Source organism: Pseudophryne corroboree, chromosome 1 (assembly GCF_028390025.1).
Source record: "Pseudophryne corroboree isolate aPseCor3 chromosome 1, aPseCor3.hap2, whole genome shotgun sequence".
NCBI classification, from domain to species: domain Eukaryota; kingdom Metazoa; phylum Chordata; class Amphibia; order Anura; family Myobatrachidae; genus Pseudophryne; species Pseudophryne corroboree.
The window spans coordinates 1,036,878,404-1,036,905,446 of record NC_086444.1 but is presented as its reverse complement, the minus strand read 5'-3'; the positions used below and the strand labels follow the sequence as shown (position 1 = coordinate 1,036,905,446).

The following is a 27,043-nucleotide window of genomic DNA, read 5'->3' as shown; positions in this document are numbered from 1 at the left end:
AGGCGGGCCACGCGCGCTGGCCTGGACACTGTGGTAGTACAGGGATCCCACTAGACCACCAGGGCAAGGGCACAGCTCGGTTTTACTAAAAAACATTTATACATAGCCCACAGTACCCGGTGGTGAAGCCCAACAAGGGGATAAGGCTTTGACCTGTAGCCCCTCCCCCAGCCCCAGGGCGCCATTTAGAGTAAATGTTCCCATCCTTGAGCTGCATCTCTCTCTTTTCCTCACTCCCTGTCAGCGTTTGGGCGCCATTACCTCAAGCTGAGGTGATCCTGGGACTGTTTGGGGCAAATCCTCCTCTGTAAAGCCGCCTGCATGTAAGCGCTGTGCATTTTACAGGACACTTAAGTATTCTACATGTCTGCTGACAGTGTTAGTTAAGAAATAGTGCATTTAGTCAGGGTTATTTAGTACAAGTACCCTGTGATATACATCCAGTCTTTACTGTGCATTGTTATATCTATTGCCTATATATAGCTGTACTTAGTATTACTTTGTATTGCTAGTCCAGTGCAGTTTTATTGCATGTCATAATTTATGCATTGTACATGTGACTCTGTGTGTGTGCATATAGCTGCTGTGTGACTTCCATTTCATGTATCTCACTCAGATTGCTATCCCTATATTCTGTAACCTGAGGGGGCTACGTGCGTCAGGGTTATTGTTTAATATAGATGTTTCACAGGATATACTTACTGTGTATTTTTCTCTGATTTTCAGTCACCATATACCTCTTGAATTCTCTGTTTGTGCTCATACACTGCACAGGGGGTTCTTGTTAAGGTATTAGGCTGCTGATATTGTACTGGATTTACCCGTGATTTGAGCTTTCGAACATGTCAGCTACAAGGGGCAACGTTGCGTGGTGGTGATGCTGCAGACATATTAGAAGAAAACATAGCAGCAGAGGGTTCAGGTTCTGGTGGTTCCCTACCCCCCAGTGGAACTGTAGCAACGGGGGTTCATAACGACCCACCTTGGGCTACTTTCTCCACGTTATTAAGTACGCTGGTAACTAGACTTGTGCCCCCTATGGTACCTCCTGTGCCGATACAACCGCTTATGGTCCTTACGGTTAATCTGCCTTGGGCAGATCAACTGTCCGCTCAGTTACAGCAATTGAACCACTCACTGACTAAACAGACGTCTAACCCTCGCCCGCCTAAGACCAAGGGGTCCTCTAAGCGAGCCATTACTTCCTCACAATCCACCCACGTCCTTGACACCTCATCTGATGAAGAAGGCGTATATACTGATCCCACAGACGCTGATCCAGATAATTCTGATGGGGAATCGGTTCTCAGGTGGATGTTCCTGACTTATTGGAGGCTAACAGGCTAATTCTTCAAATTACTGATGACCCAGAGCCTGATGCTACCTCCAAGAAACCGGACAGATTTAAACGTCAGAAGGTTATTAAACAAGTTTTACCTCATTCTGACCATTTAGTTGAAATACGTCAGGAATCCTGGGAAAATCCAGGAAAGAAATTCACACCTCACAAGAAGATGCTGGCTCGCTATTCTCTCGCCACGGAGCTAAGTAAAAATTGGGAAACACCCCCGCCAGTGGATTCGCAAGTGGCGCGGCTGGTGTCCTCGGCTCTGCTTGTAACTACCATCATTTCTGCGCATCGGCCCACTATTGCAGCCACATGGGCTGCAGAGGCTATTGAAGCGTGGGCTCATGCTAGACAATGTCTGTCGTATATTGTCACAGCATCTCATTACATTAAGGAGGCGGCTTCTGATGCCAGTATCCTGGCGGCCAAGGATGCTACTACGTCCATTTTGGCTAGCAGGATTCTATGGTTTCGATTCTGGTCTGTGGATATGGACTCTAAGAAAACCCTGGAGGTGCTCCCTTTTAAGGGAGACATTCTTTTTGGAGAGGACCTCAACAAGATAGTGGCTGATTTAGCCTCGGCTAAAACAGCGTGTCTACCTAGTACTGCTCCTTCGGTACTGAAGGCTAAGAGTACTTCCTTTCGCTCCTTTCGTCCTTCAGGTAAAGCAAAAGGTCAGGCATACCCAAAACAGGCTCGCACTTCCAAAACCAACAAGCCCAAACCTAAACAGGCCTAGGCTGCTCGTCAGCCTGCTTCCAAAACGGACAAGCCTGCTGCATGACGGGCAGGCCTCCCTCTGGGGGATCCCAGGGTGGGGGGCCGACTTCTAGGGTTTACCCAGGAATGGTTGAAGACCACTTCCGATGCCTGGGTACGGGAAGTCGTCACTCGAGGTTATGCCGTATCCTTCAGGAATCGTCCCCCTCATCGATTTTTGCCTGACAGACGTCCCTTCGGATCAGGTGATGGCAAAAACTCTTCATTCGGTGGTACAGTCGCTCCTGGACACAGAAGTGGTAGTACAGCTTCCTCTGGCTCAGAGAGGCATGGGGTACTATTCACCGCTATTCCTTGTCCCGAAACTGAATGGGTCCTGTCGGCCAAATCTCAACCTCAAGTCCTTGAACAAATTTGGGAGAGTCTCCAAGTTTCGTATGGAAACCCTTCGCTCTATTGTTCTGGCTTTGGAACCAGGGGATTATATGGTCTCCCTGGACATACAGGATGCTTACCTGCATATTCCTATTGCAATGTCGCATCAACAATATCTGAGGTTCGCTGTTGGCAACCTCCATTACCAATTTCGTGCGTTTCCTTTTGGTTTGACTACGGCCCCGCAAGTCTTCACCAAGGTCATGGCGGTAATGACTGCTGTACGCCGCCGTCAAGGGGTCAGGATCCTGCCGTATCTGGACAACTTGTTGATCCTGGCGAATTCCCCAGAAATTATCCTACGGCATCTGGATCTGACGCTCCAGTTTCTGCAAGCCCACGGGTGGCTCGTCAACTGGAAGAAATCCTCCCTGGTCCCTGCGCAGAGCACGGTGCACCTGGAGGCGTTGTTAGACACTCACAACCAGCGGTTGTTCTTGTCTCAGGAGAAGGTCCTGAAGCTTCAGGACAAGATTCAATGCTTTCTATCTCGTCCGCAAGTGTCGATATATTCGGTGATGCAAGTGCTAGGTCGCATGTTGTCATCCTACGACATGGTGGAGTACGCTCAATTCCATTCCCACCATCTACAGTAATTGATTCTTGCCAAGTGGGATGGCCTGCCTCACCGGATCAGGTCTCACATGATCTCCTTGTCTCCTGAGGTCCGTCTGTCACTGAGCTGGTGGCTTCAGGACCAACGATTGAGCAGGGGTCGTCCTTTCTGGATCTCCAACTGGGTCCTTCTGACGACTGATGCCAGTCTGAGAGGTTGGGGCACGGTGTTGGAGCAACACTCCCTTCAGGATCGGTGGACCAAGGAGGAGTCTCTCCTCCTGACAAACATTCTGGAACTGCGGGCAGTGTTCAATGCTCTGAACTTGGCCCAGCATTTAATACAGAACAGACCTGTTCAAGTACAGTCGGACAACGTCACCATGGTGGCGTACATAAATCATCAAGGCGGCACTCAAAGCCGCGTGGCAATGAGGGAAGTATCCAGAATTCTTCAGTGGGCAGAACGCCATCTGCCAGCCATATCAGCAGTGTTCATCCTGGGAGTCCTAAATTGGGAAGCGGATTTCCTCAGTCTTCAGGATGTACATGCCAGAGAGTGGAACCTCCATCCAGAAGTATTTCAACTCCTAGTGGACAAGTGGGGCCTCCCAGATGTGGACCTGATGGCGTCTCGACACAAGGTTCCGGTCTTCGGAGCACGGAAAAGGGATCCTCAAGCAGCGTTCGTGGATGCTCTGGCAATTCCATGGAACTTTCGGCTGCCGTACGTGTTTCCTCCTGTCCTGAGTAATAAGAAAGTTCAAGCAAGAAGGAGGAATCCTACTTCTGATCGCTCTAGCGTGGCCCAGACGGCTTTGGTTCTCAGACCTCCAAGGTCTCTCGTTGGAGAGTCCTCTTCTGCTTCCACAACGACCAGACCTCCTCGTTCAGGGCCCTTGTGTTAACCAGGATTTGGCCCGCCTGGCTTTGACGGCGTGGCTCTTGAAGCTTCCGTACTAAGGGCCAAGGCTTTTTCTGAGGCGGTCATTCAGACTATGCTGAAGGCCCGTAAACCTGCTTCTCCTCGGATTTACCATAGGGTCTGGAATGCTTACTTTGCTTGGTGCGCATCTAATAATCATGATGTTTACAAGTTTAGTACGGCCAAACTTTTGGCCTTTCTGCAACAGGGCCTGGACTTTGGCCTTCATCTGGCCTCCATCAAGGTTCATATTTCTGCCTTGTTGGTTTAGTTTCAGAGAAAAATTGCCACTCTGCCTGATGTTCATACGTTCACTCAGGGTGTGTTACGGATTCAACCTCCTTACGTCCCGCCTGTGGCTCCTTGGGATTTGTCGGTGGTTCTGGAGACTTTATAAGAGTCTCCGTTTGAGCATCTTGAATCTGCAGACCTTAAGTGACTTTCCCTTTAGGTATTTTATCTACTGGCTATTGCCTCTGCTAGACGGGTGCCGGATTTGGGGGCCTTGTCGTGTAGGTCCCCCTATCTGATTTTTTACCGTGACCGGGCAGTTCTTAGAACATGTCCCTGGTACCTACCTAAGGTGGTGTCTTCTGTCCACCTTAATCAGGAGATTGTGGTTCCGGCCTTTGTCTCTCCTGAATTGTCTTCCAAAGAGTGGTCTTTGGATGTGGTACGGGCTCTCCGTATCTATGTGAAGAGAACTGCATCCCTTCGGAAGTCTGATTCTTTCTTTGTACTGTTTGGTTTTCACAAACGTGGCTGGCCTGCTAACGAGCAGACCTTGGTCAGATGGATTAGAATGGTGATTGCACATGCTTATGTACAGGCTGGCCTTCCAGCTCCTGCTACCATCAAGGCCCATTCTACTCGGTCGGTTGGACCTTCTTGGGTGGCCCGCCGTGGTGCGACCCTTGAACAATTGTGCAAGGCGGCTACGTGGTCCTCAGTGAACACGTTCATAAGGTTCTATGCCTTTGATACATCCGCCTCCAGGATGCTTCCTTTGGACGCCGGGTTCTTGTGCCCGCTACAGTGCGTCCCCTCCCATAAGGAACTGCTTTAGGACATCCCCAATGTTATTCCCTGTGGAGCCCAGTGTATCCCGCAGCAGAAAACGAGAATTATGGTAAGAACTTACCGTTGTTAAATCTCTTTCTGCGGGGTACACTGGGCTCCACAGGGAGCCCACCCTGACGCACTTAGCTTCTTTGGGTTGGTATGGAATTAGCCGTTGACACCTTCTCCTGTCGTATGTGGTGTATGTGGCTACTAACGGTTGTCGTCTCTTTTTGCCTGCTACTGCATTGGGCTGGATAACAAAACTGAGCTTCTGTGCACGGAGGCGGGGTTATAGAGGAGGCGGCGCTAAGCATTCTGGGAACAGTCAAAGCTTTTAGCCTGTTGGTGCCTCGGATCAAGATCCTACTCTACACCCGATGTTATTCCCTGTGGAGCCCAGTGTACCTCGCCGAAAGAGAGTTAACAACGATAAGTTCTTACCATAAATCCCGTTATTATTGTTGATGTTTGCCTACTTTACTATTTTGGAATATCTAAAAAATACAACCAATGACTGTTGTACAGTTTGTCTTCATAAAAAAGTCAACTTAAAGTTCTATGGACTACCTAATAAAAAGATCTTTGACTTCATATATTTTATAAAACAGACCGCTGTATATAAGATTATCCATCTTCCTTTGTGATTCATTATCCCAAAAAGCATTGATATCTTACAATCACGTGCTTACAGTAGAGTTTATTTACACCCCAAACCCATAACACCTTTACTTTAGGAAACTTCTCGGAACTATAGGAGTTTTCGTTGATTCTCTTAGTTACAGTAAAAGCCTTGTTTTTAAGGGCATATTTATGAGTTACCTTCTATTTTTTACTGTTATTTAATTCATGCTAATTAGTTATTCCATTAATCTCCAGGTAAGGTACCTATTAATGTGACTTTAGGTTCACCAGTCAACAGTTAATTTGCATATTACTGGTGGCAGCTCACCTCACCTTCCATTTTGGAATCGCATTATAATTGACAAGTAGTGGGCGGTGACGCGGCATTGGGGGGAAGGGAGCAGGAAACTCAGGCATGTCATGGCCATTTTCTGGGGGCCCGATGACGTCGCCTGCGTTACCTGTAATAGGAAACATGGCAGCAGTGCACATGGCAGCAGTGCAGCCTGGCAGCGTATACAGGGGTCAACCTATATTTAGAGGTTTTTGTGATGCAATCGCAATTGAATTTTGATTGCATCACTGGGCGGCCCCCAGCATGCAATTTACCATCTACCAGTGTGCATTACAATGTTGCAAACCTGTTAATAGGCTGTTCAAAGTTGTAAGGTGTCCACTAGTGTGTACAGAAACTCTGCTACATCCTCAAGACTGTACACACATATATGCAACAGAAGAATGAGATTACCTAGGGATATATTTAATAAAGGTCGATTTTGTTGTATTTCAGATTGATTAAAAATAAGATTTTACTTACCGGTAAATCTATTTCTCGTAGTCCGTAGTGGATGCTGAGGACTCCGTAAGGACCATGGGGAATAGACGGGCTCCGCAGGAGACAGGGCACTTTAAGAAAGAATTTGGATACTGGTGTGCTCTGGCTCCTCCCTCTATGTCCATCCTCCAGACCTCAGTTAAAGAAACTGTGCCCGGAAGAGCTGACAGTACAAGGAAAGGATTTTGGAATCCAGGGCAAGACTCATACCAGCCACACCAATCACACCGTATAACTTGTGATAAACTTACCCAGTTAACAGTATGAACAACAATAGAGCATCAGATCAACCCTGATGCAACTATAACATAACCCTTATGTAAGCAATAACTATATACAAGCATTGCAGAAAAAAGTCTGCACTTGGGACGGGCGCCCAGCATCCACTACGGACTACGAGAAATAGATTTACCGGTAAGTAAAATCTTATTTTCTCTAACGTCCTAGTGGATGCTGGGGACTCCGTAAGGACCATGGGGATTATACCAACGCTCCCAAACGGGCGGGAGAGTGCGGATGACTCTGCAGCACCGAATGAGCAAAACAAGGTCCTCCTCAGCCAGGGTATCAAACTTGTAGAACTTTGCAAAAGTGTTTGAACCCGACCAAGTAGCTGCTCGGCAAAGCTGTAATGCCGAGACCCCTCGGGCAGCCGCCCAAGAAGAGCCCACCTTCCTTGTGGAATGGGCTTTTACTGATTTTGGCAGCGGCAATCCCGCCGCAGACTGAGCCTGCTGAATCGTGTTACAGATCCAGCGAGCAATAGTTTGCTTTGAAGCAGGAGCACCCAGCTTGTTGGGTGCATACTGGATAAACAGTGACTCAGTTTTCCTGACTCTAGCCGTTCTGGCTACATAAACCTTCAAAGCCCTGACCACATCTAGTAACTCGGAATCCTCCAAGTCACGAGTAGCCACAGGCACCACAATAGGTTGGTTCATATGAAAAGATGACACCACTTCTGGCAGAAATTGCGGACGGGTCGCAATTCCGCCCTGTCCATATGGAAAACCAGATAGGGGCTTTTATGTGACAAAGCCGCTAATTCTGACACACGCCTAGCTGAAGCCAAGGCTAATAGCATGACCACCTTCCACGTGAGAAATTTTAACTCCACGGTTTTAAGTGGCTCAAACCAGCGTGACTTCAGGAAACTCAACACCACGTTAAGATCCCAAGGTGCCACTGGAGGCACAAAAGGGGGTTGAATATGCAGCACTCCCTTTACAAACGTCTGAACTTCAGGAAGAGAAGCCAGTTCTTTTTGAAAGAAAATGGATAGGGCCGAAATCTGGACCTTAATGGAACCCAATTTTAGGCCCAAAGTCACTCCCAACTGTAGGAAGTGAAGGAAACGGCCCAGCTGGAATTCCTCCGTAGGGGCATTCCTGGCCTCACACCAAGCAACATATTTTCGCCATATACGGTGATAATGTTTAGCCATCACGTCCTTCCTAGCCTTTATCAGCGTAGGAATAACCTCATCCGGAATGCCTTTTTCTGCTAGGATCCGGCGTTCAACCGCCATGCCGTCAAACGCAGCCGTGGTAAGTCTTGGAACAGACAGGGCCCCTGTTGCAACAAGTCCTGTCTTAGAGGCAGAGGCCATGGGTCCTCTGTGAGCATTTCTTGCAGCTCTGGATACCAAGTCCTTCTTGGCCAATCCGGAACAATGAGTATTGTTCTCACTCCTCTTCTTCTTATGATTCTCAGCACCTTGGGTATGAGAGGAAGAGGAGGAAATACATAGACCGACTGGAACACCCACGGTGTCACTAGAGCGTCTACAGCTATCGCCTGAGGGTCTCTTGTCCTGGCGCAATACCTCTGTAGCTTTTTGTTGAGGCGGGACGCCATCATGTCTACTTGTGGCAGTTCCCACCGGCTTGCAATCTGCGTGAAGACTTCTTGATGAAGTCCTCACTCTCCCGGGTGGAGGTCGTGCCTGCTGAGGAAGTCTGCTTCCCAGTTGTCCACTCCCGGAATGAACACTGCTGACAGTGCACTTACGTGATTCTCCGCCCAGCGAAGAATTCTGGTGGCTTCCGCCATCGCCACCCTGCTTCTTGTGCTGCCTTGGCGGTTTACATGAGCCACTGCGGTGATGTTGTCTGACTGAATCAGCACAGGTCGATCGCGAAGCAGGGTCTCCGCTTGTCGTAGGGCGTTGTATATTGCCCTTAGTTCCAGGATGTTGATGTGAAGACAAGTCTCCTGACTTGACCACAGACCTTGGAAATTTCTTCCCTGTGTGACTGCTCCCCACCCTCGGAGGCTTGCGTCCGTGGTCACCAGGACCCAGTCCTGAATGCCGAATCTGCGGCCCTCGAGAAGGTAAGCACTCTGCAGCCACCACAGGAGAGACACCCTGGCCCTAGGGGACAGGGTGATCAGCCGATGCATCAGTAGATGTGATCCGGACCACTTGTCCAACAGATCCCACTGAAAGGTCCTCGCATGGAACCTGCCGAAGGGAATGGCCTCATATGATGCCACCATCTTTCCCAGGACTCGCGTGCAGTGATGCACCGACACCTGTTTTGATTTTAATAGGTCTCTGACCAGTGTCATGAGCTCCTGAGCCTTCTCCATCGGGAGATAAACCCTCTTCTGGTCTGTGTCCAGAATCATGCCCAGGAAGGGCAGACGAGTCGTACGAATCAACTGCGACTTTGGAATATTTAGAATCCAGCCGTGCTGCTGTAACACTTCCCGAGAGCGTGCTACGCTGATCAGCAACTGCTCTCTGGACCTCGCCTTTATGAGGAGATCGTCCAAGTATGGGATAATTGTGACCCCTTGCTTTCGCAGGAGCACCATCATCTCCGCCATTATCTTGGTAAATATTCTCGGTGCCGTGGAGAGACCAAACGGCAATGTCTGGAATTGGTAATGACAATCCTGTACCACAAATCTGAGGTACGCCTGATGAGGTGTATAAATGGGGACATGAAGGTAAGCATCCTTTATGTCCAGAGACACCATAAAATCCCCCCCTTCCAGGCTTGCGATGACCGCTCTGAGCGATTCCATCTTGAACTTGAACCTTTTCAGGTATATGTTCAGGGATTTTAAATTCAATATGGGTCTGACCGAACCGTCCGGTTTCGGTACCACAAACATGGTCGAATAGTAACCCCTTCCCTGTTGAAGGAGGGGAACCTTTACCACCACCTGCTGAAGATACAATTTGTGAATTGCAGCTAACACTATTTCCCTCTCTAAGGGGGAAGCTGGCAGGGCCGTTTTGAGGTAACGGTGAGGGGGCATCTCTTCGAATTCCAGCTTGTATCCCTGAGACACAATCTCTATAGCCCAGGGATCCACCTGGGAGTGAACCCACTTGTGGCTGAAATTTCGGAGACGCGCCCCCACCGGGCCTAGCTCCGCCTGTGGAGCCCCAGCGTCATGCGGTGGATTTAGTGGAAGCCGGGGAGGACTTCTGTTCCTGGGAACTAGCTGTATTGTGCAGCTTCTTTCCTCTACCCCTGCCTCTGGCAAGAAAGGACGCTCCTCGTACTTTCTTGCCTCTTTGTGATCAAAAGGACTGCATTTGGTAATACGGTGCTTTCTTAGGTTGTGAGGGAATATATGCCAAAAAATTTGACTTTCCAGCCATAGCTGTGGAGACCAGGTCCGAGAGACCGTCCCCAAACAATTCCTCACCCTTGTAAGGTAAAACCTCCATGTGCCTTTTTGAGTCGGCATCGCCTGTCCATTGCCGAGTCCACAGGACCCTTCTGGCAGAAATCGACATTGCATTTATTCTAGAGCCCAGTAGGCTAATGTCTCTTTGGGCATCTCTCATATATAGGACAGCGTCTTTTATATGCCCCAGGGTCAGTACTATAGTATCCTTGTCCAAGGTATCAAGTTCCTCAGATAAGGTATCTGTCCATGCTGCTACAGCACTACACATCCAGGCCGACGCAATTGCCGGCCTTAGTAGGGAACCTGAATGTGTATAAATGGACTTCAGGATACCCTCCTGCTTTCTATCCGCAGCATCTTTTAGGGTGGCCGTATCCTGTGACGGGAGGGCTACCCTCTTGGATAAGCGTGTTAAAGCTTTGTCTACCCTAGGGGAGGATTCCCAGCATAACCTGTCCGTTGGCGGGAAAGGATACACCATAAGCATCCGTTTGGAAATCTGCAGTTTTCTATCTGGAGATTCCCAAGCCTTTTCACATAACTCATTTAACTCATGTGAAGGGGGAAAGGTCACCTCTTGCCTTTTTTCCCCATACATATAAACCCTCTTGTCAGGGACTGGGGTTTCCTCTGTGATGTGCAACACATCCTTCATTGCTATAATCATGTAACGGATGGCTTTTGCCATTTTAGGCTGTAACTTTGCATTATCGCCATCGACACTGGAGTCAGAATCCGTGTCGACATCTGTGTCAACAATTTGGGATAGTGGGCGCTTCTGAGACCCTGACGGCCTTTGCGACATAGGATCAGGCATGGGCTGAGACCCCGGCTGTCCCAAGGCTTCAGCTTTATCTAACCTTTTATGCAAGGAAGTAACATTATCATTTAAAACCTTCCACATATCCATCCAATCGGGTGTCGGCGCCGTCGGCGGCGACCCCACATTCATTTGCTCCCGCTCTGCTTCCACATAGCCTTCCTCGTCAAACATGCCGACACAAGCGTACCGACACACCACACACACAGGGGATGCTCTTTTTGAAGACAGTTCCCCCACAAGGCCCTTTGGAGAGACATAGAGAGAGTATGCCAGCACACACCCCAGCGCTATATGTCCCAGGAGTCACACAGTAACTTAGTGTTAACCCAGTAGTTGCTGTATATTGTTTTTGCGCCAAATTTATGTGCCCCTCCTCTCTTTTTACCCTCTTCTACCGTGATTCTGCAGGGGAGAGCCTGGGGAGCTTCCTCTCAGCGGAGCTGTGGAGAGAAAATGGCGCTGGTGAGTGCTGAGGAAGAAGCCCCGCCCCCTCAGCGGCGGGCTTCTGTCCCGCGTTTCTGTGTAAAAATATGGCGGGGGCCCATGCATATATACAGTGCCCAACTGTATATATGCCCACTTTTGCCAAGAGGTCTCTTTTGCTGCCCAGGGCGCCCCCCCCCCCCCCTGCGCCCTGCACCCTACAGTGACCGGAGTGTGTGGGTTTAGTGTGGGAGCAATGGCGCACAGCTGCAGTGCTGTGCGCTACCTCATATGAAGACTGGAGTCTTCTGCCGCCGATTTCGAAGTCTTCTTGCTTCTGTCACCGGCTTCTGTCTTCCGGCTCTGCGAGGGGGACGGCGGCGCGGCTCCGGGATCGGACGACCAAGGGTGCGATCCTGTGTACGATCCCTCTGGAGCTAATGGTGTCCAGTAGCCTAAAAAGCAGGACCTATCTTCAGTGAGTAGGGCTGCTTCTCTCCCCTCAGTCCCACGTAGCAGAGAGTCTGTTGCCAGCAGATCTCTCTGAAAATAAAAAAACCTAACAAAATACTTTCTTTTTGGCAAGCTCAGGAGAGCTCACTAAGTAGCACCCAGCTCGTCCGGGCACAGATTCAAACTGAGGTCTGGAGGAGGGACATAGAGGGAGGAGCCAGAGCACACCAGTATCCAAATTCTTTCTTAAAGTGCCCTGTCTCCTGCGGAGCCCGTCTATTCCCCATGGTCCTTACGGAGTCCCCAGCATCCACTAGGACGTTAGAGAAATCAATCGTAATCGATGTTCGGCTTCCAGGGTTAAAAAAAACACATTTACTAACAGATGATTTTTTTATATTATTTATTTCATTTTTGGGATGCATTGACCATCCCGGCTTTTGGGATGCCGGCGGTCATGTGACCGACGCCGGAAATTCCAACACCACTCAGAACACTGGCGCCGATATGGGTTATGATTAGGCAATGGGGGGAGGGGGGTTGAGGGTCAGGCACTGGGGTGGGGGGTTAACCCTAGATACCACCCCATCCCCCCCATGGGTTAGCCTTAGCCGACACCCCTGAGTGTTTGCCCTAGCTGCCATCCCCCGTGGCTTATGGTGGGGGGGGGGGTAGAAATACTTACCCCCTCCGAAGTCGGGATCTTCAGTATCGGGATGCCACTGTCAGTCATGTGACCACCGCCATCCCAACCGCAGGGATGTAGTATGTATTTCTAATTTTTAAATGTAAGTAAATGTGTGTTTTAGCCCATGAAGCCCAACATCGATTAAGATCGATCTGAAATCAATAAAAATCGACCTTTAGTAAATATATCCCCTAGTGTCTGGGAGTGTGATGCTATTGAGAGAGTTCAAAATGTTCCAGACAATATGTGGTATATGCAATTCACGGCGAATCGCGGCAAATTATCGCCGTTTTTTAATTCGACACAATTCGACAGGTGAATTCCGGCAGGTGGCTGCCGGAATTCACCATATTCAATGAAAAACGGATTCGACATTCCCGCGGGCGAAAAACGGCCGATTTGCCGGATTTTGCCGCGATTTTAAAAATCGTGAAAAAACGGGGGAAAACGGGAAAAAATGGCGTGGGGTCCCCCCTCCAAAGCATAACCAGCCTCGGGCTCTTCGAGCTGGTCCTGGTTCTAAAAATGCAGGAGAAAAATTGACAAGGGATCCCCCGTATTTTTAAAACCAGCACCGGGCTCTGCGCCTGGTGCTGGTGCAAAAAATACGGGGGACAAAACGAGTAGGGGTCCCCCGTATTTTTCACACCAGCATCGGGCTCCACTAGCTGGACAGATAATGCCACAGCCGGGGGTCACTTTTATGCCGTGCCCTGCGGCCGTGGCATTAAATATCCAACTAGTCACCCCTGGCCGGGGTACCCTGGGGGAGTGGGGACCCCTTCAATCAAGGGGTCCCCCCCCCCTCAGCCACCCAAGGGCCAGGGGTGAAGCCCGAGGCTGTCCCCCCCATCCATTGGCTGCGGATGGGAGGCTGATAGCCTTGAGTAAAATGACAGAATATTGTTTTTTCCAGAAGAACTACAAGTCCCAGCAAGCCTCCCCCGCAAGCTGGTACTTGGAGAACCACAAGTACCAGCATGCGGGAGAAAAATGGGCCCGCTGGTACCTGTAGTTCTACTGGAAAAAAAATACCCAAATAAAAACAGGACACAGACACATGTGTCAGCATGGGACCCCTTTCAGTCCGGTGGTCCGTGTGTCCGTTTTCTTTTTTTGCCAAGTACGTGGATTTATCTCTGGACCCTGGCTGAGGTGAGTATATTGATCTTTTCTTTTCAGGTATCCGTGGATTCTACATGGAGAAGAGGACCGATGTCGGCGTGTGAACATAGGAAAGTATGTGTGTGTCGGCAGTGTGTAATAAAGTTTTACTTGTCACGGTGTGCGTGTACTGTTTTTATTTGGGTATTTTTTTCCCAGTAGAACTACAGGTACCAGCGGGCCCGTTTTTCTCCCGCATGCTGGTACTTGTGGTTCTCCAAGTACCAGCTTGCGGGGGAGGCTTGCTGGGACTTGTAGTTCTTCTGGAAAAAACAATATTCTATCATTTTACTCAAGGCTATCAGCCTCCCATCCGCAGCCCTTGGATGGGGGGGACAGCCTCGGGCTTCACCCCTGGCCCTTGGGTAGCTGGGGGGGGACCCCTTGATTGAAGGGGTCCCCACTCCCCCAGGGTACCCCGGCCAGGGGTGACTAGTTGGATATTTAATGCCACGGCCGCAGGGCACCGTATAAAAGTGACCCCCGGCTGTGGCATTATCTGTCCAGCTAGTGGAGCCCGATGCTGGTGTGAAAAATACGGGGGACCCCTGCTCGTTTTGTCCCCCGTATTTTTTGCACCAGCACCAGGCGCAGAGCCCGGTGCTGGTTTTAAAAATACGGGGGATCCCTGCCCAATTTTCCCCCGCATTTTTAGAACCAGGACCAGCTCGAGGAGCCCGAGGCTGGTTATGCTTTGGAGGGGGGACCCCACGCCATTTTTTCAGGGATTTTACCATTCCATCTATAAAAAAAAATAAAAAATAAAAAATATTATTTTTAAAAATATATAAATAATGCTTGTGCCTCCAAAAAAGACAAACCAAGTACCTAATCCCTTCTAATATAAATAGATCTGCTATTCCCAAAAAAAAAAACACAAAAAAAAACATGTTTAAATTTTTTTTATTTGTTTTCACCCTCCAAAGTGTGGCGGATTGAAAATGACGAATTTGCTGTCTAAAAGCACTGCTGTCGAATTTCCAAACTTGAACTGAATATGCTTTTGTCGAATTGCAGCACTTGTATCATTGCAGAAAAGTCGAATTTGCAAAAAGTCGAATTTCAAAAAGTCGAATTTTGAAAGTCCGTTTTTTTGACGGAAAGCACTGAATTGCATTGACGAATTTTTTTTTTTGGCGAAAATGACCCGAAATTCGACAATTTCGGGAATTCGACCGCAATTGCATATACCCCAATATAACTTGCCTAACTGGGGCACATAGTAGTAGTTTTTCCAACTTTTCAGATACGCTTATAGTGGTCTATTCAATTAGTGTCGGATCCGACACTGCACTATTCAATTTTTGACAGGTTTAGCCCATTTTCGACAATGCCAATCTGAATTTTTTAAAGTCGAATCGGCATTGTCGAAAACGTGCACAAATTCGACAAAATACGTCGATCCGCGGCTAATCCACCGATCCACATATTTTCCTACAAGTCAGTATTTCCGTCAGGTCGGAAAAACGGCACTGGACTTGAATAAGTCAAATCCAAATTCAACCTAAAAAAGTCAGAAAATTTTGTTTTTCCGACTTGTCGGAATAATTGAAGAGACCCCATAATAGGGATTGTGTAATTTTCCACAATGGGGCAATCATTGAGGTGGCCCCCAAACCATGAGAAAAGTCATCTATCTGGCCGCACCGCCAGCAGCACAGGTTGCAGGTGTTAGGACAAATCTTGTGGAGAATTTCTGGCACTAAATGCAAACTGCTAAACTCAACAGGAGTATGAGCCTTTTGACATTTTGGAACAGAATACAGATTTCCAGGGTCGTTCATATGGGTTTAGTAGAGGGGAGGTCGTCCTGGAGCAGAGATCATTTGGTTTAGAAAAGACATGGAGCCTCTGTGATTGGGATGATAAATATGTACAGTCTTCCGTTTGCAATGGGAGTGAACAAATTGCTCTTTGTGAGGAACATTCTGTTTGGAAATGTCACGATCCGGGTTACTGGACATAATTTTTTACCTTTCAGGTGTCTCCCGAGGCTGGATCAGCGTTCCAGGGCCGGGTCTCAATCATGTTGCTAAATGTCCTTACTTCATATCTCCTCTCTGCCAGTCTGCAGGTGCTGTCACAAGGAACTCTTAAATGGAATGGCGTTTCTAGCTCATCGCGGCCTTCGCCGCCATTATTGCACTCTCAGCACTTGGACGGCTCTGCATAGCGTCTTCTGTCAGTTGCGGCCTCCGCTGCCATTGCTGCGCTCTCAGCGTGTGGATGGATCTGTCAGCTGCGGCCTTTGCCGCAATTACTACAGTAAAGCACTACAGGTCTGTGCGGCACCTCTCACCCACTGTGGCTTTCACCGCCGGCTCCGGGAGGTTGCTGTGCAGTTTGACATTCACTGTGTCCTGCGGCCGCTGCCGCCATTACTGTGAAAGCTCCACATGGAATTACAAACCAGGTTTCCCTCCAAGAACCAGTATGGGCGCAGCCATGTTGGTTCTGATAACATGATTCTATTTTCACCAATCTACAGTTTCGCTGAACTCTGCCTGATTGCTGATCCAATCCCTGCACTGCTAAGGGTATAAAGGGACTGATCCTAAACCAGGAAGTTGTCAGTGCTTTGGTTGTCATTACCAGTGTATCCTGTCTCTGCTCTCTGTGATTACTAACTGTGTTCCAGGTATTCCAGCTCCTGTGTCTTCAGTTCTCCAGAGACCTGCACCAATCACCACCCTGCGGTGCCTGCCTGACTCCATAGTATCCTCATTGCCTTCTGGTATTGGCAGTGCTCCAAAACACTGGCTTCCAGCATTGGGCTTCCAGCTGTGTTCAGCTTTCTGCTGTCATCGGTGCTCCGCCATCGGTGTTCCTGATACCTTCAATATTCAAGTCATCTGTTTTCCAAATTCATCGATCTCTAGCATCACCAGTGTCCTTCAACTCCTCTGCTAACACTGGTTCATCCGCACTGCATTCACGGTTCTTTGTTACCAGTTCCATCCGGCAAAACCGGCAGTCTACGTGTGTGACTCATTCTGCAGTACGTTCAGCCTTTGTACTACATCTGCTGACCAGTTCCAGCTTTCATCTACTGTACAGCACCTAGGTGTTGGTAAAAGGACTTTCCATCTCCTAATCTCCCAAGCTAGCCTTGAGCAGATACCACACCTAAGGAAATACTAACAACTGCTCTTTCTTGTGGAACTGTGTACTGTTTTTAATCATTTCTCATATTACATCTTTACAACTGCCGATATCCCACCAGAACTGTGTTTAATAAACAAACATTAATTTTATCTTTGTTGTCGTGGTCACATCTTCAGGCATTGGTGGTAGAAGTCATCTATGTCTAGGAGTCCTATTCTGCCACCCAGATTTACCTTTACACCAGCCCTTACAACTGAGGCTGTCTCAGCTCAACACCAGCCCTCAGTTGTGACAGGAAATAAGAATAAAAATCACCTATGATACGACGTAAGCGTGTGATACAGAACCCACTCCCTTCCTAGTAGTTGTCGTATGAGCACTCTCTCCTGGAGGAAATAGAAGGTGATTCCATAGAGGATTAATGCAGGTGGGTTATAAATATTTTATTATAGGAGAAATGTTTATCAATAGCATTATTTTTCTAATAATAAAATGTGATTTGATTTAATATGTTCATGGTTTTTTATCTGTGACAATTAACTTGCAGCACTCAGCCTCAGCCCTCTCCTGCATGGCGCATGTGTTTATAGTCAGTTTGGTGGTTACATGGTATGCACACTATTAGGGGGCAACAATTACATGTGTAATATCATGTCCACCAAAAGTGTAATTAATAAGCATATTTCTACTATTTTTAAAATTCTACAAATTCTAATTCAAACACAGCTACATACTGACTGACATACAGTACCTCAAACATGAATGTATCCACTTCTTCACGGATATCCATGTGGCTCATTGTATTGCCGGCGTCGTCCGTTGCGTTTAGGAGCATATCTAAGAAGGCACTTCTTTTTTTAGGCTTCTTGGACTCTGTATCACTGTCATCATGTTTGGCTTTGGCTTTGTTTCTCTTCAGTTCTTCCGCTCTTTCTAAAATAGTCTAATGGTACATAAAGACAAAACACCAGTTCAATAGCCTGAGGACCATGTACTGATCAGAGGCAGAGTGACTGCATTTACACCTTGCTGGCTCCCCGACTGACAGTTCACCTGTTACCGCGGTCATCTTTTATTACAATGTGGGTCAGTTTTGCAGCTGAGATTGCCTGTTTTGTACCGAACTGTTCCTCCTTCTGAAGATGGAGATTTTCAGTCAGGCAAATGGGGACATTGATACTGCTTGATGCCGCTGTGACTAAAATTCAATGGCAGTCGACATATCCAAATGCATGTATTGTGCATCACTCACATGTGTAAACACAATGGAAGTAACATTTAAGCACAAATATATGGCACATTAATGAAATGTCTCTGTCACATCTTTATGAGGGAGTGGCAAATAGGGATTCAGGTGGAAACTGTCAACATCAATCTGGTTTCTGCCCCCTCCACTATACTTAAACAGCTATCACCAAGGTTATTGCCAAATCCAAAGATCATGTCCTTTTCTAATGCTCCTGGATCTGTTGGCTACATTAGATACTGTTGACCACCATCTCCTCTTATATACCCTTCACTCCATTGGCCTCCGTCACACATATCATTATTCCCACTGTACCTGACCAAGCACACCTCCCCCAAGGGTCCGTTCTCAGTCCTCCTCCCAGTGCTTCCATTTAACATGGCCAAGACCAAAGTCATTGTTTTCGCCTTTCCAGGGTCCCTCCACCTCCCCTATCTCTTGATAACATAACTCTCAACCTACCTTTACTCCCCACATTCTGGGGGGTATGGGTCGACCCAATTTAGGTTGACACCCATTAAGTCGACCACTGAAGGTCGACATTGCCATCAGGTCAACATACATTAGGTCGACATGGGCCTTAGGTCGACATGTACTAGGTCGACGGGGCAAAAGGTCGACATGAGATTGTTGTTTTTTTACTGTTTTTAGTGTCTTTTTCTCCGTAAAGTGACGGGGAACCCAAATTAGTGCACCGTGTCCCCTCGTGAGCTTGGGGCAAGGTGCCCTCGCTTTGCTCGGCACAGATTACCGTTCCAATCGTAGTCCGCGTGGATCATTAAGTATGAAAGAATCCAAAATATGAAAAATAAATGTGAAAAACGCATGTCGACCTTTTGACCTGTCGCCCTAATGCATGTCGACCTAATGGCATTGTCGACCTTCAGTGGTCGACCTAAGTTGTGTCGACCTAACGACCGTAACCCAATTCTGGGCATCTCTCAACTTTGCCGCTTCCTTCTTTGGAACATCTTCAATATCGGGCCCTTCCTTACCCCTAATGCCATGAAACTCATTCATGCTCTGATCATTAGACTAATGTAACCTTCTACTCTTTGTCCTCCCTGTCACATATCCTGCACTTATATCTATGACAGCTCATGTTATTGTCCTCTCCCGCCATACAGTGTCTTTTTTTCCCACTCTATAACCTGCGCCACTGCCTCCCGCTCCCAATTAGAATCGGGTGGTCTTCAGTATGCTGATTGACGGGATCCCGGCACACAGTATACCGGCGCCGGAATCCCGACAGCCGGCATACCGACACTTTTTCTCCCTCGTGGGGGTCCACAACCCCCCTGGGGGGAGAATAAAATAGCGTGGCGCGCGTAGCACGCCACCGTGCCCACAGCGCAGCGAGCCCGCAAATGGCTCATTTGCGCTCGCCACACTGTCAGTATGCCGGTGGTCGGGCTCCCGGCGCCGGTATGCTGGTCGCCGGGAGCCCGGCCGCCGGCATACCATACTACACCCTTAGAATACACTCTAAACTCCTTGCCTTCACTTAAAAAACATAAACCACTCCTCTATTTAATACATATCTAGAATCATCAGTTTTGTCACTCCCCCTAACTCTGCTCCTTCTTCGACCGTAGCTTCATCACCTCCACCCTGGTCACTCTTCTTAGGCTCACATCAAGGTGCCCCATCCTCTGGAACTCACTGCTAGTTTCCTCACCATTAAATGTGCCCTTAAAACTAGAGCTGTGCGGGTTCAGAATTACTCGGTTCTGTTCGCCAAATAGAACAAGTTCGGACTTATCCGGTTTTATCTTATTGCCTATCCAAAACATGTGAGATCTGATGCCCAATAAGATGCCGTTTTTGATATCCAAGTTACGCTGATTAAATCCGAATAAATCTGAACCCACAAATCTCTGCTTAAAACATACCTTTTTATTAAAATGTAAATGCCCTCCACATAGCCCACAAATCTTCTCCTCTAACCCTCTACCATGTATCCTTACCAATTCCCCATCTAACTGCTCACCCATTACACTTAGGGGTCTATTTACTAAGACTTGGAGAGAGTTAAAGGTATATGCAATAGCGGGCGAATCGCGTCATTTAATCCGCCCCTGTATAATTCGCCCGCTATCGCCAGCCGCAGCCCTGTCGCCGGGACCCTGAATTCACCATATTCAATGTATAACTGATTCGACCCACCCCCAGGCGGATTACGGCCAATCGGCGAGTAGTGGGAGTACTGAATTCGCCTTCCCGCCGAAAGCAGCCCTTTATTAGGGCTTGTTTGCTGCGTGCTCTGCAGCCATTTTGTGAACCTGCAGAGAGGTGTGAGGAGGTGCAGAGCTAGCAATTTGGTTGTTTGCTGTGGATATCGTTTGGACACCCCAGCAGGCTTTATTCCAGGACAGTCAGGAGGATTCCTGTTACCCGGAGGAGAGCCATTTTAGGAGCTTTTACTACATTTGTAGGTAAGTACCACATGTGTGTCTGGTGTTGCATGTATGTGTTTGTGTAGTGGGGGTTGCCATGAGGTGTACATGGGGTGTTTGGGTATGTGTGCATGTGTGCAGGTATGTGTATAGCCCCTTGCTTGTGTTGCTGCATTTTTTGGGGGAGACTTGTGTTTTGGGGTAGTTTTTCACGTTTTTTTTTTATTCTTTAATTGACTTTTTTGGGTCTTCTATTAGCATTGGTGTACCTCCTGAGTGTGCTGGGATGCTTTCTGGTCATTTTGGGGTGATTTGGAGCAAGTTTGGTCGACAGCCTGGTCGACATGTGCTGTAGACTGTTTGGCAAACATGTGTTTTCCCGCCTAATTTTGCTGTGGTGTACCTCCTGAGTGTGCTGGGATGCTTTCTGGCCATTTTGGGGTGATTTGGAGCAAGTTTGGTCGACAGCCTGGTCGACATGTGCTGTAGACTGTTTGGCAAACATCTGTTTTCCCGCCTAATTTTGCTGTGGTGTACCTCCTGAGTGTGCTGGGATGCTTTCTGGCCATTTTGGGGTGATTTGGAGCAAGTTTGGTCGACAGCCTGGTCGACATGTGCTGTAGACTGTTTGGCAAACATGTGTTTTCCCGCCTAATTTTGCTGTGGTGTACCTCCTGAGTGTGCTGGGATGCTTTCTGGCCATTTTGGGGTGATTTGGAGCAAGTTTGGTCGACAGCCTGGTCGACATGTGCTGTAGACTGTTTGGCAAACATGTTTTTTCCCTCCTAATTTTGCTGTGGTGTACCTCCTGAGTGTGCTGGGATGCTTTCTGGCCATTTTGGGGTGATTTTGAGCAAGTTTGGTCGACAGCCTGGTCGACATGTGCTGTAGACTGTTTGGCAAACGTGTTTTCCCGCCTAATTTTGCTGTGGTGTACCTCCTGAGTGTGCTGGGATGCTTTCTGGCCATTTTGGGGTGATTTGGAGCAAGTTTGGTCGACAGCCTGGTCGACATGTGCTGTAGACTGTTTGGCAAACATGTGTTTTCCCGCCTAATTTTGCTGTGGTGTACCTCCTGAGTGTGCTGGGATGCTTTCTGGCCATTTTGGGGTGATTTGGAGCAAGTTTGGTCGACAGCCTGGTCGACATGTGCTGTAGACTGTTTGGCAAACATGTGTTTTCCCGCCTAATTTTGCTGTGGTGTACCTCCTGAGTGTGCTGGGATGCTTTCTGGTAATTTTGGGGTGATTTGGAGCAAGTTTGGTCGACAGCCTGGTCGACATGTGCTGTAGACTGTTTGGCAAACATGTGTTTTCCCGCCTAATTTTGCTGTGGTGTTCCTCCTGAGTGTGCTGGGATGCTTTCTGGCCATTTTGGGGTGATTTGGAGCAAGTTTAGTCGACAGCCTGGTCGACCTGTGCTGTAGACTGTTTGGCAAACATGTGTTTTCCCGCCTAATTTTGCTGTGGTGTACCTCCTGAGTGTGCTGGGATGCTTTCTGGCCATTTTGGGGTGATTTGGAGCAAGTTTGGTCGACAGCCTGGTCGACATGTGCTGTAGACTGTTTGGCAAACATGTGTTTTCCCGCCTAATTTTGCTGTGGTGTACCTCCTGAGTGTGCTGGGATGCTTTCTGGCCATTTTGGGGTGATTTGGAGCAAGTTTGGTCGACAGCCTGGTCGACATGTGCTGTAGACTGTTTGGCAAACATGTGTTTTCCCGCCTAATTTTGCTGTGGTGTACCTCCTGAGTGTGCTGGGATGCTTTCTGGTAATTTTGGGGTGATTTGGAGCAAGTTTGGTCGACAGCCTGGTCGACATGTGCTGTAGACTGTTTGGCAAACATGTGTTTTCCTGCCTAATTTTGCTGTGGTGTTCCTCCTGAGTGTGCTGGGATGCTTTCTGGCCATTTTGGGGTGATTTGGAGCAAGTTTAGTCGACAGCCTGGTCGACCTGTGCTGTCGGCAGTTTGGCAAACATGTGTTTTCCCGCCTAATTTTGCTGTGGTGTTCCTCCTGAGTGTGCTGGGATGCTTTCTGGCCATTTTGGGGTGATTTGGAGCAAGTTTAGTCGACAGCCTGGTCGACCTGTGCTGTCGGCAGTTTGGCAAACATGTGTTTTCCCGCCTAATTTTGCTGTGGTGTTCCTCCTGAGTGTGCTGGGATGCTTTCTGGCCATTTTGGGGTGATTTGGAGCAAGTTTAGTCGACAGCCTGGTCGACCTGTGCTGTCGGCAGTTTGGCAAACATGTGTTTTCCCGCCTAATTTTGCTGTGGTGTTCCTCCTGAGTGTGCTGGGATGCTTTCTGGCCATTTTGGGGTGATTTGGAGCAAGTTTGGTCGACAGCCTGGTCGACATGTGCTGTAGACTGTTTGGCAAACGTGTTTTCCCGCCTAATTTTGCTGTGGTGTACCTCCTGAGTGTGCTGGGATGCTTTCTGGCCATTTTGGGGTGATTTGGAGCAAGTTTGGTCGACAGCCTGGTCGACATGTGCTGTAGACTGTTTGGCAAACATGTGTTTTCCCGCCTAATTTTGCTGTGGTGTTCCTCCTGAGTGTGCTGGGATGCTTTCTGGCCATTTTGGGGTGATTTGGATCAAGTTTAGTCGACAGTGTGGGTCAGCCATTTTGTGTGGGTCAGCCATTTTGTGTGGGTCAGCCATTTTGTGTGGGTCAGCCATTTATACATGTATGTATGTATGTATGTATTTTTATTTTTATTTTATTTTATAACAGAGATGTCAAAGGACAAGCAGACCCGATCCGCCCCTTCCCCCACCCCCTCGGATCTATCCCTTCATAGCAACGAGGAGTGGGAGCCAACCCAGGAGGCGGATACGACCGGCCAGGCATGTAGTGACCAGCCGCGGTCGTCAAGGGCCCATGAGAAGTCCAAGAAAAAGCCTAGTAGAAAGGTACTAACCACACCTGCAGACACAAATAGCATCAAACTTTCTTTACTGTAGTTTGCGCAATGCCATGCACACCTACTGGAATATGTGCGCAATGCCAGGGATACTGACACTCACAGGTACATACCGATCTTATTATTAATTTTTTTTATTTTTTTTAATCCCTAAAGGCAAGAAGCCAGCCAGAGGAGCAGTCGGAGGAGGAAGCCTCTGGTGAAGATGCAGGACCGAAAAAGCCGCGTGGACCCAGATATACTGAGGCGGAAAACTGTACCCTAGTGGATTGCGTCGACAGGTCCTACGACGTTTTGTATGGACCAAGGGCACAGACAACAGCAGCTAGGACAAAGCGAAGCATCTGGGAATCCATTGCGAGTCAAGTCACTGCAATATCTGGAAACCGCCGGAGCACCAGAAATTGCTTGAAGCGGTACAGTGATTGCCGCAGACAGACCAAGAAGAAGATGGGGATTCAGCGCCGACATGAGACAGCTACGGGAGGTGACCCGGCTCTCAACCTGAAGTGGCTACCCTGGGAGGATGTTATTAGAAGGCGCATGAACCCTGCCATGGTCGAAGGAGTTCGCGGAGGTGTGGACTCTAGCCGTCCTGCTGGCTTTCCCGAGGAGGAAGAACCGCCCAGAAGACGGAAGAAGGCGGGAGATAAGCCGTCCAAAAGGAGGTCTGATGGTAAGAATACATTCACATGAACTGTACTTCCCTTTAAAATTTTTGTATGTGCTAATGTGAGTTGTTGTTTTTTTTCAGACAGGCCTGCCCAGAGGACATCACCTGCGCGCAGGACATCGCCAGCGCACTGACCATCACCTGTGCAGCAGGCATCGGCAGCAGCGCGCGGACCATCACCTGCGCCGCAAGCATCGGGAGCGCGCAGATCGTCACCTGTGCGCCACAGTTCGTCATCGCGCAGTTTGTCACCTGTGCACCAGACGACGTCAGCGCACAGACTATCACCTGTGCGCAAGACATCAGCGCACAGAACTTCACCTGTGCGCCAGACACCGTCGGCGACCACACCACAAGATGGGCGCCAAACATCAGCTCCTGCGCGCAGGCCATCACCAGATCGTCGTCTCTCCAGGAGCTCTGGGACTGTGACTGAAGAGCCTCAAGACACAACCCTTGTGGACCCATCACCCGATCTGTTTGAGTCTACAGGGTTAACAGACGAAACTTTTCTTGGGTTTGAGGACAGCCGTGCAGACGTATCCAGCCAGACCCTTGAAAAGTCTTCCGAAACGAGGACAAGTGGAGCTCCTGGAGCAGCGGCATCACAGGATGGAGAAGGTTTGTATTTATTTTGTGGGAGGGGGGGGGGGGGGGCAGCAGTTGTGTAAATTTTATTAACTTTCCCCAAAAAATTATTTTGCAAACAGTGGTGCCACGGACCAGCAGCGGACTAGCTTCGGGGATTGGTTCCTACTTCAGGCCGGATCTCCTCCTACAGGAGTCGTCAGAGGATGACGAGGTGGAAGTGCAGGAGGCTCCAGTTACTACATCCCTGCATGAGTAAATTGAATTGTGAGCCTTCAAAAAAATGTATGATGAATGTGTATAATATTGTCTAATTTTCTTTTCAGCTGCCCAAATCCAAGTTGTGGCAGACATCCAGGAAGGGCAGAATCCCTCAACTGTTCAGAGGGTTCACACCCTGGCATCAGAGATTGGGACACGCCAGGATACATACACAAATGTCGTGGGAAGCAGACTGGACAACATTGAGAGGACAATGGAGAAAATGGCAAACAGTCTGCTTGAACTGCAAAAGACTCTTTCCGACAGCACGGCCACAATACTACAGGTCAGAATGCAAGATCATAGGGAGAGTATGACCGTACTTAACATTCTGGCCGAATCCATGACCCGGCTCGTGGACAACACTGCATGTCTGGTAGCAAGCAATCAAAACATGTCGGAGAGTCATCGACACTCCTCATCCAGCCAACAGGTCATCGCAACCACACTGCAGATGATCTATGATAAGCTCCCAGGAACAGCTAATCAACACGCTGGTGATCCACCATATCCGCCGTCGCAAGCCACAAGGACGCCTCGTACCCTTCCTCAAGTCCCATCCCAGTACAGACAGTCACAGATGTACCAGGGATATACAGGGATGTACCCCACCCCCCAGATGCCTCCACCACCGGCCACACAATCTTCAGCAGCATGGGCACAGAGGACCAGTCAACATACTCCCAAGCCTCCCAGGACATCCACGCCCTATCAGGGGGAAGAAGAGGATCCGGACAGACTTCCACCATAAACCCGGTCGTATTTTATTTATTTACAAATGTTTTTCGTGTATCCCTTTCTTCCCCTCCCATTAGTTTGTTTTTTTTCTTACTATTGTTTTCTGTGTTGGGCTTCCCCACCCGTGACCGGGTACTACCAAGGAGCTTTGTGTAGGCATACATGCGCGGGCATGTATGCGGGCGCGTGTGGTAACGGATGAAAGCTCCTTGTGGCTACGTGTATGATGGGCCAAAGAGCTATTCTGATACCACTTTTTTCTTCCAAAAATCCTTTTTGTAATGGTGTACAGTAGGCTTTAATTGTGTGAATTTACTATTCACTAGTCTGTGTTTTTGTCTTCTTCATAGGATTGGTGGGGAAAAATGAAGTGGACGGCATAAGTTTGTGTTGTGTGTACCAAGGTGAGTAGAACCATGTTTCATTCAAGAAAATTTGAACCGCATGCCTCTGTAGAACCACACAGTCCAGCAATGGGTCATGCTGGGCTGTGTTGTTCCACAAATGTTAGCGTGTCAAAGTGCTGACCACTGACGCCACTCTTTCACTTTGAACCGCATGCCTCTGTAGAACCACACAGTCCAGCAATGGGTCATGCTGGGCTGTGTTGTTCCACAAATGTTAGCGTGTCAAAGTGCTGACCACTGACGCCACTCTTTCACTTTGAACCGCATGCCTCTGTAGAACCACACAGTCCAGCAATGGGTCATGCTGGGCTGTGTTGTTCCACAAATGTTAGCGTGTCAAAGTGCTGACCACTGACGCCACTCTTTCACTTTGAACCGCATGCCTCTGTAGAACCACACAGTCCAGCAATGGGTCATGCTGGGCTGTGTTGTTCCACAAATGTTAGCGTGTCAAAGTGCTGACCACTGACGCCACTCTTTCACTTTGAACCGCATGCCTCTGTAGAACCACACAGTCCAGCAATGGGTCATGCTGGGCTGTGTTGTTCCACAAATGTTAGCGTGTCAAAGTGCTGACCACTGACGCCACTCTTTCACTTTGAACCGCATGCCTCTGTAGAACCACACAGTCCAGCAATGGGTCATGCTGGGCTGTGTTGTTCCACAAATGTTAGCGTGTCAAGGTGCTGACCACTGACGCCACTCTTTCACTTTGAACCGCATGCCTCTGTAGAACCACACAGTCCAGCAATGGGTCATGCTGGGCTGTGTTGTTCCACAAATGTTAGCGTGTCAAAGTGCTGACCACTGACGCCACTCTTTCACTTTGAACCGCATGCCTCTGTAGAACCACACAGTCCAGCAATGGGTCATGCTGGGCTGTGTTGTTCCACAAATGTTAGCGTGTCAAAGTGCTGACCACTGACGCCACTCTTTCACTTTGAACCGCATGCCTCTGTAGAACCACACAGTCCAGCAATGGGTCATGCTGGGCTGTGTTGT

At 48.7% G+C, this 27,043-nt stretch overlaps 2 protein-coding genes across 2 annotated transcripts in view; one reads left to right on the top strand and one right to left on the bottom strand.

The window, feature by feature from the left end:
• Positions 1-27,043, bottom strand: part of LOC134923917 (cytochrome P450 4V2) — a 119,232-nt gene that overhangs the window by 5,697 nt on the left and 86,492 nt on the right. Inside the window, exon 7 of the mRNA XM_063920798.1 lies at positions 17,563-17,754. Within this exon, the coding sequence (XP_063776868.1) occupies positions 17,563-17,754 (192 nt within the window). The remainder of the gene's footprint in view (positions 1-17,562; positions 17,755-27,043) is intronic.
• LOC134985880 (myb-related transcription factor, partner of profilin-like) lies at positions 20,147-24,214 on the top strand. The gene is made up of 4 exons (XM_063950452.1): positions 20,147-20,492; positions 23,185-23,363; positions 23,531-24,050; positions 24,129-24,214. The coding sequence occupies exons 2-4, from the start codon at positions 23,187-23,189 to the stop codon at positions 24,179-24,181; spliced, it is 750 nt and encodes a 249-aa protein (XP_063806522.1). The 5' UTR covers positions 20,147-20,492; positions 23,185-23,186; the 3' UTR covers positions 24,182-24,214.